We start from the raw sequence: 14,598 nt of genomic DNA on the forward strand, positions 1-14,598 counted from the left end.
AACACGACTGCAAATTCTTTGACACTGCTTTCATGAAAAGATGGACTCTATGTCCCCTCACCCTTGAATCTGGGCAACGTGGATAATTTCAACCAACAGAGAGTAGTGGAATTGACATTATGTGATATCTAAGACTAAGTAGCAAGAAAACAATGCATCTTCCTTTTTGTCCACTGGAATGACTAGCTCTAGAGCTTTGAGGCATCATATGAGAAGTGCAACTATGCCCAGGACGCCATGCTTTGAGGAAGCCCAAGCCCTGTGGAGAGACCATATGTAAGCACCACAGTGTACAGTTCCAGCTGAGCCAAGCCTTGGAGTCATCTGGGCCCTGGTGCCAGACTTTAAGTGAAGAAGCTCCAGAGGTCCTGCCCCTGGCTGTTGAGTCACCTGTGAGTCTCTCCAGTTGAACCCCTAGACATCATGGAGCACAGATAAATTATCCCTTACTGTGCCTGTCCAAATTTCTGACTCTCAGAATCCATGAACATAATAAAATGATTGTTTTATGCCACTAAGTTTGGGGGATGATTTATAATCCAGCAAAAGTAATTAGGATGGCCCTTTGTCAACTAATTAATTCCTACCTGTCTCAGCTTAAATATAATTTCCTCAGAAATCCCTCTAGGGTCCAGTCACCCCTCAACTAGATCACATTCTGCTACTGTAACATCTTTCATTTCTCTTTATATCTAAACAGCAATTTCCTTCTTTCTGATTTCATTTAAATGTATGATTTGTTCAGAAAGGCTGAAAACAAATATACATCATGTCAATGATATACAGAAGCTACTTAAAGAAAAAGATTTTATGTATTTATTTGAGAGAGAGACAGAGAATGCATGCAAGAGATCAAGCACAGGCAAGGAGAAAGAGGGAGAGGGAGAAGCAGGCTCCCGCTGAGCAGGCTCTATTCGAGGACTTTGGGATCATGACCTGGGCCATGGGCAGACATTTAACTGACTGAGCCACCCACATGCTCCCGAAGCTGCTTTTAACAGAAATCTATTCTATCCTTCTCTTTAATAAATACAGATATCAAAATAATCCTGATCATACATTCTTCAACATTTTATTATAAGTTTCTAACATACAGCAAAGTTGAACAATTTTATAGTAGACACCCACATACCTGCCACTTAGATCTTACTAACTAACTGACTGTGGGGTGAGGGAAAGAGATGAGTCAAGAATGGCTATGAGGCTTTTGGCCTGAGCAGTTAGAAGGATGGAGCTCAGGAAAGCCAATGAAGGGCAAGTTTTAGGGGAAGTTTGAGAGCTCAGTTTAAGACCTGTGGGGTTTGGGGCACCTGGGTGGCTCAGTGGCTGTCTACCTTTGGCTCAGGGGGTGATTCTGGGGTCCTGGGATCGAGTCCCGCATCGGGCTCCCCATGGGGAGCCCGCTTCTCCCTCTGCCTGTGTCTCTGCCCCTCTCTGTGTCCCTTATGAATAAACAAATAAAATATTTTAAAAGGGGGATCCCTGGGTAGCTCAGCGGTTTGGCACCTGCCTTTGGTCCAGGGCAGGATCCTGGAGTCCCGGGATTGAGTCCCATGTTGGGCTCCCTGCATGGATCCTGCTTCTCTTTCCTCCTGTGTCTCTGCCTCTCTCTCATAAATAAATAAATAAATAAATAGATAGATAAATAAATAAATAAATAAATAAATCTTTAAAAAAAATCTTTTAAAAAATAAATAAAAAAGACCTGTGGGGTTTGAGACATCTCTTAGGCCTTTGAGTGGAGATGATGAGTAGGTAGCAGAATACAGGAGCCTATGTTTCAGTGGCCAGATTGAAGCTGAAGATAGAAATTTGGGGACCATTAGAATAGAGATGGGTGTCAGAGTGGTGGAACTAGACTAGATCACTTGGGAATGAATACAGATAGTTAAGGCCAGGGCCCTAGGACATGTTAAAGTGACAGGTTGGGGCAATGACAAGGGGCGACCAGAGAGGTGAGAAGGGTGGGGCATTGGAAGCAGGGAAGGAAGTGTCTCCAGGAGGGATGAGCACACTAAATGCTGCTGCTGGCTCAAGCAGCGTGTGGACTGAGGACCGACCATTGCCCAGCACTCTATGACCCCATTAACTTCATGCCCTGAGGACAGCCCTTTGGTCTCAGCTGAGACAGGAGAATCCACTTCTGAGCTGAGAGTCAACTAAGGTGCATCCCAGTCTTGCCTGAAATCTGACCTGGACCCCCTCCCCCATCCTGACCTCGGAGGGCAAACCAGAAGAGATTTTGCCCTATAGGTCAGGAACTAGAATGGGGGTTTGGCAAGGCAGAGCCACAGCGGATAGGGGAGGGGAGGAGCTCTTTCCCCAAATTAGAATCACCCTCAGACATTCCAGAACAACTCTTCCTCAGAGATAAGTAACGTGAAAAAAATATTTTATTGGGAAAAATACAATTTTTACAAGTCAACGTCGTCTGGTCTCGGGAGGAGCTCCTTCCCTCCGCAGCCGCCTTCCTGGGGACCTGGGGGGCGACCCGGTGGGAGGAGACCAAGTCCCTGGGTCCTCAGTGTGCTCCAGTAGGAGGGACAGTTGCGCGTCCACTTTCCTGCAAAAAAGCCAGGGTCGTAGAGGCTCAGGACGGGTCTGGGGTGGTGGGTGGCTCTGGGAAAGGGGTGTTGCAGATCCTGGGGATGGCCACCTTTTCTGCCATCTCAGCTCGGCCCTCTGAACTCTTAGCAGCTGAAGTACAGGGTCGTCCTGGAACTCGCTGCCGTCGGACTCTAGGGGAAAAAGAGCGAGCGCCAGGAGGCCGACTCGTGCGTCGGGTGCGGGACCGCCACGCAGATCCGCGCAGCCACGGCGATCAGCTCACCTTCTGCAGCCTCCAGAAGTCGGGCCGCCAGGCCGAGCAGATCTGCGGAGGGGGCGGGACCCGCAGCGGGCGGGGGCGTGGCCACCGCCCCGGGAGGCCCCGCCCCGAAGGAAGTGGGCGGGGCCTCGAGAGAAGCAGCCGCCTCCTCGGCTGGAGGGGGCGGGGCCTGGGGCGGCAGATTCCCAGGGGCGGCCACGGGGGTGTCTCCGTCCTTCCGAGGCTCCCACGCCTCTAGGGGGAGCGTGGCCTTGGCTTTCCGAGCCTCGGCTTTGGAGCGACGAGGCGGAGTCTGCGCCTTGGGAAATCGCGATCCAGACTGAGGGGGCGTGACCTCTGAGCCAGGTGGCGTAACCTTGGTTTGGGGGTGTGTGGCCTTGACTTTCAGAGGTTCGGCCTGGGGCAGAGGTGGGCCCCCGGGGTGAGGGGGCGTGTCCTCCAAGGCGTCCGGGAAGAGCCGAGCGGACACTATTTGGCCCAGGGCGCCTCTGAGCTGCGGGCCAGGCCCCTCGTCAGCGGCCGTGACCGTCCCAGCGGACTCCTGGCGCGGGGCCCTGCTACTCCGAGGCTTGGGGCCCTGCCTCTGGGGCTGGGCCGGGCAGCTGGGCGCAGGAGTGGGCGGGTCCTGGGGGGCGGCTGGGGGTGGGAGGGTGCAGGCTGCAGGTGCTGGGGCCGGGGGCACGGGAGCGGGGGCCACGGGGGCGGGGCCCGGAGGCGCAGGGCTGGAGGGCGTGGGAGGCATGGCCCCAAGAGGTACCCAGAGACCAGACTGCGGAGCCCAGAAGAACCCCTGAGGGCTGGGACCCCAAAAGATATGTGGAGAGAACCCAGGGGGGATAGGAGGCCTCTCCATATAAAAGGCCTCCAGGGGACCAGGTCGGGCCACACTGGCCCAAAGTGGGATGCAGTTAGGCTGGGTTCCCAAGGAACCAGGGGTCTCTGCAGGGGCAGGAGGAGCCTGTAGAGAAACGGGGGCGGGGACCTGAGAGGGAGAGAAATGGTAGAGGGGTCTTCAGTCCCCTTCTGGCTCCTCCTTCCTCCAACTTCCCTTAGCGTCCCTCCCTCCAGTCGCCTCACACGCTCCCTCCCCCATCTCACTGGAGTGGTGGGGGCAGGAGTCCGGGGTAGCACCCAGGTTCCATCACCCTGCCCTCCTCGAGCCCGTTCAAGCTTCCTCCGCTGCCGCCACTGGTATAGAATGTCATCCTCTGGACGCAGGGGTGCCTGAGAGGAGAGGGGGCCCGAAGCAGGGATGCGGGCAGGTGCTGGTGTTGCTGTAGGGTAAGTAGAGGGGGGAAGGGTAAGTTAGGAACTGGGCTGATGAGCAGAGCAAGCCAAGGACAGCCTGTGCATATACCCTTCGATTGTACCAGAAAGTTATTCTGACAGGCTCTCCAGGTAATGTCCCAACTCCTCTCCCAAGCAGGAAGTGAGCAAAGGGGCAGAGTCAGAGGAGAGAGCACACAGGGGCTTCTCAGCCTGTCATCATTCAATTCTTTATTCATCAGCAAATATTCACTTAGCTCTTACTGTGTGCCAGGCACTGTTCTGGACCTTGTGGTTACAGCAGTGAACAAGACAGATCCTCCAGAATCTGCCTACTTCTCTCCCACTTTACTGCCCTTTCCTGGGCAGTAAAACCCCACAGAAACCTCTTCTCTGGTCTCTCTGCTTCTGTTATCCCAATCTGTTTCCCCCTGCAGCCAGAGGAAGCCTGGGAACACCTGAGTCCGATCAGGGCCCTCCTGGATTAGAACCCTCCTTGTCCTAGTAAAAAGCAAAAGTCTTTGAATTTGTGCTTCCCACTGCCTGGAGTGCTGTTCCCTCCTGTACACACAGGGTTCAATGCCTCACATCCTTCCAATCTTTGCTCAATATCACCTTCTTAGTGAGGCCTTCCCTGGCTCCTCTATTTAAAACTGCAACCACCCCCAGCCCTACCACTCATTATCCTATTTCCTATTCCATTTTCCTCCTTAGCTCTTTTCACCTCCCAACATATTCAGTGTGGTACATCTCTGCTTACTTCTCTCTCTTCACAATGCCAGCTACACAAGGGCAGTGGTTTTTGTTATCTGACCGGTACTATATCCCCAGTGTCAAGAACAAGACCTGGTGGGGCACCTGGGTGGCTCAATGGTTGAGCATCTGCCTTTGGCTCAGGGCATGATCCCAGGGTCCTGGGATTGAGTCCCACATCAGACTCCCTGCAGGGAGTCTCTGCCTGTGTCACCGCTTCTCGCTCTGTCTCTCATGAATAAATAAATATATTTTAAAAAATGGAACAAGGCCTGCTGCCATCAGTATTTGTGGCATAAATGCCAAGTGAGCTATTTATTATATTGAAGTGCAGTGTCCAGATCTGTGCTAGGGATACAGCAGTGAGGGCAGGGTCACTGGCTGCCCTCAGTTCCACGGGGCAAATGGACATCATTCCCATTACCCAGAGCATAACTTCATCAGTCATGATCATAGGGCTACCATCGTCTCTTAGAAGCCCTACCATCTGATGCTGCACAGAGAAGGGGGGTGTCATTCTGGATCTCTCTCTCTCCCACCTCCCTCTATATCCTGTGACTCTACTTCCAGACCTGGCCACATCCCCCTACTCTGTTCCTCAGGCTCTGGCCCAAGAGAAACTAACTACCAGTGTCTCTCACTGGGGGGTCCAGAGCAGCCAGAGGGAGTCTGTTAATACCCAAGAAATATCACATCCTTCCCTGCTCAGAACCTCCCCCTGGCTCCCCAGTACTAAGATAATGGCCAAATGCCTCCCATGCTTACATGGCCCAATGTAACCGGACTCCTGCCAATTTCTTCCACCTTACCCCAGACTACTCTCACTCGCCACCCCCCCTTGCCCTTTCTTTTCTAGTCCGTTGTGGGCACCATGCTCCCTCCCACCTCAGGTCCTCCCTACATGCTAGAGGGCTGTTGTCCCTACCTTCATCGTCAAGTCTCCACTTAGACAGCACCTCTTCCAAGAAGGTCTTCTCTGACTTCCCAGCATCATGATCCTCTCCTGCATGGCCCTCGTTTCTGCCTACATTTCACAGATGTGGGGTTAGGTAGCTATTTTCTGTCCCACATTCACTGTATTGTGAGCACCATAAACTGACCACAATCAGTTGCTTGGAACCAGCTGATTCACTGTGGAATCCCCAAGCCCACTCCCAAGGCCTCATTCACAATAGGTATACAATGTTTTTTAGATGGCAGATTGAGTAAATTTAGTCTGCAGAGTAACTCATGAAGTAGCTCCTAGTTTCAACCCTATGTTACAGATGAGAAAACGGAGGCTCAGGAAGGAGAGGTGAATAACAGGTAAGGTGAAGCTGAAAAGGAGCAAAGAATCAGACAAGAAAGAGCTCAGGCAGGATCACACACCAAGCACGAACACCTCTCTTACACTGACTGCCCCCACTCACTCCAGCCCCACGAGACACACACAGCACCTGTCCTGTGTGCCACTGTGTCCCAGGACCTGGCCACGGAGCAATAGTAATCCAGGTCCTTAATCCCATCTCTGAAATCTGAAGACATCAGATGGCAGGAATTGAGAGTTCAACAGTTTGCCTGCTTCAGCAAAGGCACATCGTATGTACAGCACTGGCAGGGGGCTGGCCCAGTCCGCAGACTCAAACACATTAGTATTTGGTTGAACAACATGAAATTGCCAGTATTCAACCATTTTTTTTTTCAACCATTTTTTACTTACAGAGACAAAGGTATCATGTGGTTCAGTGTAACACACAGCCGTAGCCAAAAGAATGACTGTTCACCCTAAATGAAATTTGGCAAGACTATAAACAGCCTTCGTATTCTTTAGGTCAGATTTTGCTGTTCAATCAGGTGTGGTGCTGAATTAGCAAAAAGCCATGTGATTTTGGAAATTCGTGTTCAGAACGGCAAACAGGACAGAGACAGAGAACCTGTCATGCTAATGATGGGTACTGTTAACAGACCTGTGGTAGGTGCTCCCCGTATTCACCACTCATTTATTACCCCTGTTTTCAAGTTGAAGAACAGAGAGGCCCCTGGAAGCCCCAGGTCACACAGCTGGGATTCACCTCCAGGCTGTTCTCAATCCGGGCCTCAGAACTTACCCTGTGCCTTGGGGTCAGAGCCCTTGCTGGGGTCAGGGGTGAAGGTCATGGAGAAGGGAGAGAGGCCATCAGAGCTGACTGGGAAGGAGGAGGTGCTGGCATCACTAGGGCTGAGTGAGGAGGAAGAGGAGATGGAGGCCTTGCTGTAGGGGAGAAAGCAGAAGCGAGGTGACAGGGGTCTCAGAGGCTGTGGGCGGGGCCTGGGGCTGTGGGAGTGGGGAGGGAGATGGGGGCAGGGAAGGCACCTGCGCTTGAGCAGCCTGGCAGCTCTGCTCTGCAGGCTCAGTGTCTCCAGGTCCAGCAGGGATGAGTTCCATGTGTTGAGGCTCTGCGAGGTAAGAGGGATCAGAGGCTAGCCCCCATCTCAAAGGGTGCTGGGAAAGGGGCTCTGGACAGAGGGCCTGGAGTACAGGTCTACACTCCACCTGGTGCCCTCACATGCTGGCTTAGAATCCGCTCCTCCTCCTCAGAGATGGGGGACTTCCTTTGTGATCCACACCTCTCCTGGTAGTCATTGTTGTGGGAGAAGGGTTGACCCCATCTTCCTGACCTGGCCTGGCTAATCACAACAATCTGCTTCCACAGTGCCGGGCTCAAAGATGAACACATGAGAGTAAGCCCTGGGGCTTTGCATGGAACTACTAGGAAATCCTCCTCTTTCCACTGAAGTACCTATGTAAATTAGAAGCCTAGAGTGACTGGGGCCATCTTCGCTACCTCAAGGGGAAGCCTGCCTGAGACTGAGCCCAACAAAGAGGAGCAGAGAGCCAAGAGAGTCGAGTTGCTCCTGGTACTGTACAAACACCTGGATCTAGCCATGCCTGAAAGCATATACATTGGGATTTCTTGATTGCATTAGCCAGCAAATCCTCCTTTTATCTTTAAGCTTCCTTGAATTGGGGATTGACTCTAATTCTATGCCAGGGGTAGTGCTCTCAGTTCAGGTACATAGAGAAGGAAGTGGATGAGGATGTCACCTGCTTCATTTCCTGAAGGGGGGCCACAGCCTTAGCCCGAGAGGCGCTGACCACCTTGGCAAGAGTTGGGACTGCTGTGTTGGGTCTTCCTTCTGGTTCACTGGCTCCTGCCGAGAAGCCCCAGTTGATTTTGGAGGGGGGCCACGAGGAACCTCTGCTGGGGGCATTGATCAGGAGAGGTTTAGGCCTACAGTGGATGGGACCGTAGCAGGTACCTGCTGCAAGCTGACTGCTGGGGTCTGGAGATTCAGGCCGGAGCCACCAAAAGTCAGCTGCGGTTGGGCCTGCAGGCTGGCGTTCCTCTCGGCTTGTAGGCTGAGCCTGGCGAAACCGGTTTATGTACCTGCGAGCATCAGAGAAGGGGAGGTGGGTGAATGAGGAGAGCCAAAGAATAGTAATAATGACAATAACAATCACAACAGCTGATGTTTATCAGTTACCTTGGCAATACCTAGCCCCTCAGCATCCTCTCATACACAGTAATGCAATATTATGTAAGACTATATGATACGGGGCACATAGCCACTCTTCTACAGATTATATTTAATTTTATCAGGGGTCCCTATAGTTTTATGGCTATGTAACTAGGTTCTTGACCAACAGGGTTTTGTTTTGTTTTTAAATATTTAATTAATTTATTTATGAGACAGAGAGAGAGAGGCAGAGACACATGCAGAGGGAGAAGCAGGCTCCCCATGGGAAGCCCAATGCGGGACTCGATCCCAGGACCCTGGGATCATGCCCTGAGCCAAAGGCAGATGCTCAACTGCTGAGCAACCCAGGCATCTCAACCAATAGGGTTATGAGATGAGGAAATGTGATTCTGGATAGTGGATGTGGTTGGGAGCCATTCTGGTCCATAAAGGAAAGGGCAAGAGCCTGGTGATGGGAGGCAGCACGACAGAAGGAAACTGTCCCTGATCCTAGCTGGGGGTTGCCACAGCAGCCCTGGTTGCTTCTGCCTGGACTGTTGAGTGAGGGAGAAATAAATGCTGTCTTTCTTACGCCACAATTAATTTGGGGCTATTTGTTAGAGCAGCTGAACTTGTATCCTACAAATTCAAGTGCTCACCACTATAGCACTTGTTATAGATGCTTTATAGGCAGTAACTCATTGAAAGCTTAAAATAGCCCTGGGGGATATGTGCTGCTAATATCCATGATTTACAAATGAAGAAACTGAGGCCCAGATCATACAGAGGGTAAGTAACAGAACTGGGATTTGAACGCAATGAGCCCAGCTCCAGACCTTTTTTTAAAATATATTTTATTTATTTATTCATGAGAGACAGAGAGAAAGGCAGAGACACAGGCAGAGGGAGAAGTAGGCTCTTTGTGGGGAGCCCGATGCGGGACTCGATTCCGGGATCCTGAGATCACCCCTTGAGCCAAAGGCAGATGCTCAATCACTGAGCCACCCAGGTGCCCCAGCTCCAGAGCTCTTAATAGTACACATAGTTTGGTCCTAAAAGTGCTGCATAAACAACTCTGGCTGTGATGATGATGATGGCATACCTGCCCCCCTCTTGACCCAAACCCTTCCTTCCCCCCAGGGCTGCTGGTACTTACTTGGCCACCACGGACTCCCCGCTGTCAACCAGGGTGGGTGGTGGGGAGGCTCCCACCTGTCCTTCAGTGGTGCTGGGTGGGGAAGGAGTCCCTGAGCTGGACGGCCAGGATTCTCCAAATAGCTCAGAGGTGTTGGGACCTGTGGCCAGAGCCTTGGGAGCTTCTGGGGGCCTGGACCTCTGGGACCTGGATGGGCTTAGGGTCTAAGACAGGGAGTGGGGAGAAGAAAGTGAGGGCTGAGGGGTTACCCCTGTATAGGGAACAAAGGCACGCATGAAGTGTGTCTCAGTCCAGAGGGGAGGAAACATCCTACAATGGTAACAACTCAGAGTGATTGGGGCCATGATAGGGGATCCAGGACCAGGTGAGGGCACAGCTGTAGGGAGGGAAAAGAGACTGTTTCTTAATTTCTCACCCCTATCTCTCATCACATGTCCTCCTTCCCTCTAGTAATCACTCCCTCACCACTGGGCCCACACACAGCACCCTCCATGGAGTGTCCTCACCTTGGGGTGCCAAGTCTGGGTCCGGGATGGCAAGTAGCGGCTGTGATCCAGGGGAGCATCCTCAAAGGGGCTGTCTTGGATGGAGAAAACTGGCAGACTGCAAGGGGAGAATGAAGTTGGCCAGCAGAGCCCCCTGCTGGGAGGCTATGGGTGGAGTCAGGGTTTGGGGTTGGGGAGAGGAGGGCAGACCAGATTACAATTCCCATAGATTCTTGGAAGAGATGAACTAGAACTCCCATGAAGCAGCGCTGCACATTCAAGATACTGATACTGGAAGCTCGATTCCCACCAGCCCTTGGAGCAGTCTCAGAAAACCAAGGAATTGCCTACTGGCAGTTCGTGACCCTGAATCCAATCTAGGAGCCTTTGAAAAATACAGACATGCGGCCCTCGTCCCAGGCCCAAAGCATCCTATCTGTAAGAGAGCTGGTCACCTTCGCAGGTGATTCTGAAGCGGAGCTCGGGTTAAGAACCGCGACTAAACCCCATCACTGTACCTTTCCCATAAGTCCTTGGGATACTGAGGAGGAAATGGTAAATGGACTATACCCCCCATCAGTAACTGGGCTCTGCCTAAGCAAGAAAGGTCAAGACCAACACCCACTGGAGTCTGGGGGGGAAGTTTTAAAGCTCAGAAATTTGATTCCCAAGAGGACACTGGAAACCCTTAGAGGAACACCCCTTGGAGCCACTTGGAAAGCGTAACGTAAGACTCTATGGGACCCGGAGATGCGGAGGTCCCAGGCTGGAGCTGCCGGAGGATGTGGAGCATCTTGGGAGTTGTAGTTCCAGCGCGGTCGAAGAGCAGACTCCGGACCCCAGCAAACCTGACCCGACGCTGCGTTCGCCGCACCCTGGGTCCTCCCCAGGCCTCCTGTGGTCCCCGGGAGGAGGCTCGGCCTCACCTGCGGTCCATCCCGCAGCCACCTGGGCGCTTCCGCCAGCTCCGCTCCTTCACTGGGCTGAACCCGCGCGCATCTCGGTCGCTTAGCAATGCCCTGCCAGGCCCGCCCCTCTCGGCGGGCGCCCGCGCGGGAAGACAGCGGCCTCCGAGGCGGCCAATGATGGAGAGGGAGACAGAAGCAACTGGAAAGTGGCCAGAGGGAGACGCCGCACGACGGGCTGTAACTTCGGCCCGACTGAGAGAGCGTGTTTGATTGGAGGCCCGTGGCGCGCGGCAGCAATTGGCAAGCCTGCGGACCAACGGGAAGGCTCTGAGGGTGAGCTGGCGTCTGGGAGGGTCTATAAAGTACTCGCGCTTTCTAGCAGCGTCTTACGGCCACTCCCCCTTTTGCAGTAGAGCTCCTGTCCCGTCTCCAACCTAAGCACCGGTTTTCGCGTCGCAGGGCAGTCAGGGGGCCTGTGCCCTCTGCAGCCGCCGCCCCCTCCCTCCGTCCGACCAGCCGGCCGGCCCCGCGGAGTCATTAGCCACTTCCGTCCTGCTGCAGGAGCAGCTGGTTGCGCGAAGTGCCAGGCCTGGGCTCCTCGCCGAGGTGGTGGGATCAAAATGAGCTATTTCGGGCCCGGCGCGCGGCCCCTGGGGGGCCAGCCTGGACTGTTCGTGCCCGCGCCCTCTGGCCGCTGCTCACCTGGCAGCCCCCGCTTCCCTGCGCACCCGAGACTGAGTCAGAGGCCCAGAATTAGGCCCGGCTTGCGGGGGGCTGGGCCCAGGGCCCTGCAGAGATGGGAGTAGGGTCTGTTCTGTGTCCTCCTGACAACCTGGCGGGCTACCACATTCCCTGTACCCAAGAATCTGCTCCTAAGACCGCCATCTGCGTCATCCCCAGAGCTGCCTGCGGGGCGGGGGTGGATTAAAGGGACTGCGAACTCTGCGGTGGGGTTTTTCGGGCCCTTGGGTCCCAAATACCGCGCTGTCCTACCCACTTGGCAAGGCTCCGCCTCCTCGGCCTTAGTTTCCCCTTCGGGACACGGGGGGGGGATCGCCTCTCTGGCATCCAGCAGGCGCTCAATAAATGGCCAAGTCATTGTTGGGCTTTCTAAATAAGGCTCTATTAATGGCCGGGGCTGGCCGCGGTCCCAATGTCCCCGGGCGGCCCGCCGAGGGGCGGACACAAGGCGTACTATAAGAGCGGCTGCGGCGCTCGCAGGGGCACTGCGGAGCCTAGGGGCGGCGGCGGCGGCGAAGCAGGATGGAGATCCCCGTGCCCGTGCAGCCGTCTTGGCTGCGCCGCGCCTCGGCCCCGTTGCCCGGGCTTTCGGCGCCCGGGCGCCTCTTCGACCAGCGCTTCGGCGAGGGGCTGCTGGAGGCGGAGCTGGCCGCGCTCTGCCCCGCCGCCCTGGCCCCCTACTACCTGCGCGCACCCAGCGTGGCGCTGCCTACCGCCCAGGTGCCAGGCCTGGGGGAGGGCGGGACCTCGGCCACTTGCAGGGCTCGGGCCCGGGCATCCCGAGGCGGGCCGCTCCGAGGGGCTTCCAGAGGTCCCGGAGCCTGGAGTCTCGCAGGCCGGATAACGACGGGGGTGGGAGGTCCCTGCCCGGGCGAGGAGGGTCTCCGCTCCGAGGGGCTGGAATGGCTGAGTCACTGATAGGGTGGGGCCGTCCCTCTGGAGGCTGGTGACCCAGGAAACCTGGGGAGAGGGGGCGCTCAGTCATCCTGAAGGGCATGGGGGGTCCCCGGGACTCCCGAGGGGAGGGAAGGTTTTGTCATCCTCGGGGAAGACTCTGGAGACTGTATGTGGTGACTCTATGTCTCCTGGAAAGACAGAGGGGAGGAGGGGTCCTGTGACTTGAGAAAGGGGGGCCTGGCCACTCTGAGAAGTGGGGGACGAGTGCTGGTAACTGCCGAGGGCGTAAGCGGCCCCGTGACTCCAGTGGGAGGGTAAAAAGAAGACTGGAAGCCGGGGTAAGAGGCAACTTGGCAATTTCGGGGGCGGGGGCGGTGTGTAGGGAGGGCACCAGGGGTTCTGAGGGGAAGGGGCCCGGGCATTCAGCGTCCAAAGGACACTCCGACGCTGGGGGAGGGGGCAGGCCTTAGCCTGTGAGAGGGAGGTCTCTGACCTGGCGGGGGAAGGGGGCCTCATCACTCCGGAAGAGGAGAATCTCCGTGCTTACAGAGGGAGGGGTGATCCCCGGTATTCTGCGGGAAGAGATCCTCTGGGGCTGCGACTAGGAAAGGGGACGGCCCAGTTCCGGAGGCCCCGGGGCAGGGGCAGCCCCGGAACCCGCGGGGGCGGGGCCTCGCTGGGTCCCGGGAGCCTCGCGCCGCCGCCGACCGTACGACTGTGCTTAGGTCCCGGCGGAGCCTGGGCATTTCTCGGTGCTGCTGGACGTGAAGCACTTCTCCCCGGAGGAAATCGCCGTCAAGGTGGTTGGCGACCACGTGGAGGTGCATGCGCGCCACGAGGAACGCCCGGTGAGCCCGCTGGCAGGGGTGGGGCCGGGGCGCGGAGGCGGGGGCCGCGGGGAGGGGGCGGGGCGCCGCGGGGAGGGGCGGGGCGCCGCGGCCAGGGGGCGGGGCCGCTGAAGCCTCCCGTCTCTCCAGGACGAGCACGGATACATCGCGCGCGAGTTCCACCGCCGCTACCGCTTGCCCTCGGGCGTGGACCCTGCCGCGGTGACGTCCGCGCTGTCCCCGGAGGGCGTCCTGTCCATCCAGGCTGCACCCGCGGCGGCCCAGGCCCCACAGCCGCCGCAGGCTGTTGCCAAGTAGGCGGCACGCCTGCACCCCGGGAGCCGCCTCAGGCCCCCTCGTTTAAAGCCGACCTGACTCCGCCCAGCCAGATGTCCCGAGCGAGCGCGCCCAAACCACCCTCCCAATCTGGGATCCTGCCCCGACCCTTCCCACGTAGACCCTGCCCTGGTCATGTAGACCATTCCACGGACGCACCCGCTGTCACACCCCCTCCAGCTTTCAAATTCCTCACACGTCCCTAGCTTCCAGGCCCTCCTTCAGCCTACAGCCTCCCGGCCCCACTGACCCCACTTTCTTGGCATATAAATCCACTCAAACTCCCTCCTCCACTTCCTTCTGACTCATCTATTAAAACATCTCCACATCTCATTACTCCTCTCCCCTCTCCAACACTAGATTATGGTGTGGACAACCCTGCCCCCACCCTTGGCCAGTCAAGCATAATCCCTCTCCACCCCTCAAATACCCCAGACTGCACAGACCTCCCACCCCAAACCATCCAGGCCTGGTCCTCAAGACTCTGGATCCTTCCCCTCATTCCAACTGGACAGTCTACTCCCCCCACCCATCTTGTGACTTCTTGAACCTCTTTTCTGACCCTCCACCCTTGGACACCTATTCCAGGCCTAGCAGGACCCTCAACCTCACTGCAGAAATACCCACTCCATATCCCCAGACTCTGCACAGATATCCTAAGCCCCATCCCCAACTCTAAACAGAACCCCCCACCCCCATGATCATTCTGTCTTAACCCTCAAGTCTCCAACCATATATCCCAGGTAATCCATCTTTCACATACCTCCCCTCATTCTCCAAAATCCAACCAAGCAGCCACTTTTGCTTTGGTTCCCCACAACCCTTCTTCCTTCAATTCTCTGCCACCCCATCCCCTTGCCCATTTCCCCCAATAAATGTGCTAGAGCTGTGCCAACTGCTTTTATGTCTGGGCTGGGAAATAGGG

General features: G+C 55.7%; 2 protein-coding genes across 14 annotated transcripts; one reads left to right on the top strand and one right to left on the bottom strand.

The window, feature by feature from the left end:
- Positions 1-2,375: 2,375 nt before the first annotated feature.
- On the bottom strand, positions 2,376-13,347 carry PROSER3 (proline and serine rich 3). 13 transcript variants are annotated; one of them, XM_072780054.1, is made up of 12 exons: positions 13,004-13,338; positions 9,986-10,082; positions 9,480-9,682; positions 8,126-8,253; positions 7,911-8,017; positions 7,179-7,261; positions 6,934-7,076; positions 5,772-5,870; positions 3,926-4,101; positions 2,831-3,809; positions 2,657-2,738; positions 2,376-2,563 (listed from the first exon to the last, which is right to left on the bottom strand). In XM_072780054.1, exons 1-12 carry the CDS (start codon positions 13,024-13,026, stop codon positions 2,422-2,424), a joined length of 2,262 nt encoding a protein of 753 aa, XP_072636155.1. In that variant the 5' UTR covers positions 13,027-13,338; the 3' UTR covers positions 2,376-2,421. The 13 variants fall into 13 exon arrangements, with proteins under 13 accessions (XP_072636155.1, XP_072636226.1, XP_072636181.1 ...); XM_072780125.1 differs by lacking the exon at positions 13,004-13,338 and adding an exon at positions 10,891-12,229; XM_072780080.1 differs by having other exon boundaries at positions 2,376-2,738; positions 9,480-9,551; positions 13,004-13,347.
- HSPB6 (heat shock protein family B (small) member 6) lies at positions 12,036-14,564 on the top strand. The gene is made up of 3 exons (XM_072780242.1): positions 12,036-12,333; positions 13,236-13,358; positions 13,488-14,564. Exons 1-3 carry the CDS (start codon positions 12,136-12,138, stop codon positions 13,653-13,655), a joined length of 489 nt encoding a protein of 162 aa, XP_072636343.1. The 5' UTR covers positions 12,036-12,135; the 3' UTR covers positions 13,656-14,564.
- The last annotated feature ends 34 nt before the right edge of the window (positions 14,565-14,598 follow it).

The sequence above is a fragment of the Canis lupus genome, chromosome 1 (genome assembly GCF_048164855.1).
Source record: "Canis lupus baileyi chromosome 1, mCanLup2.hap1, whole genome shotgun sequence".
Classification (NCBI taxonomy): Eukaryota; Metazoa; Chordata; class Mammalia; order Carnivora; family Canidae; genus Canis; species Canis lupus.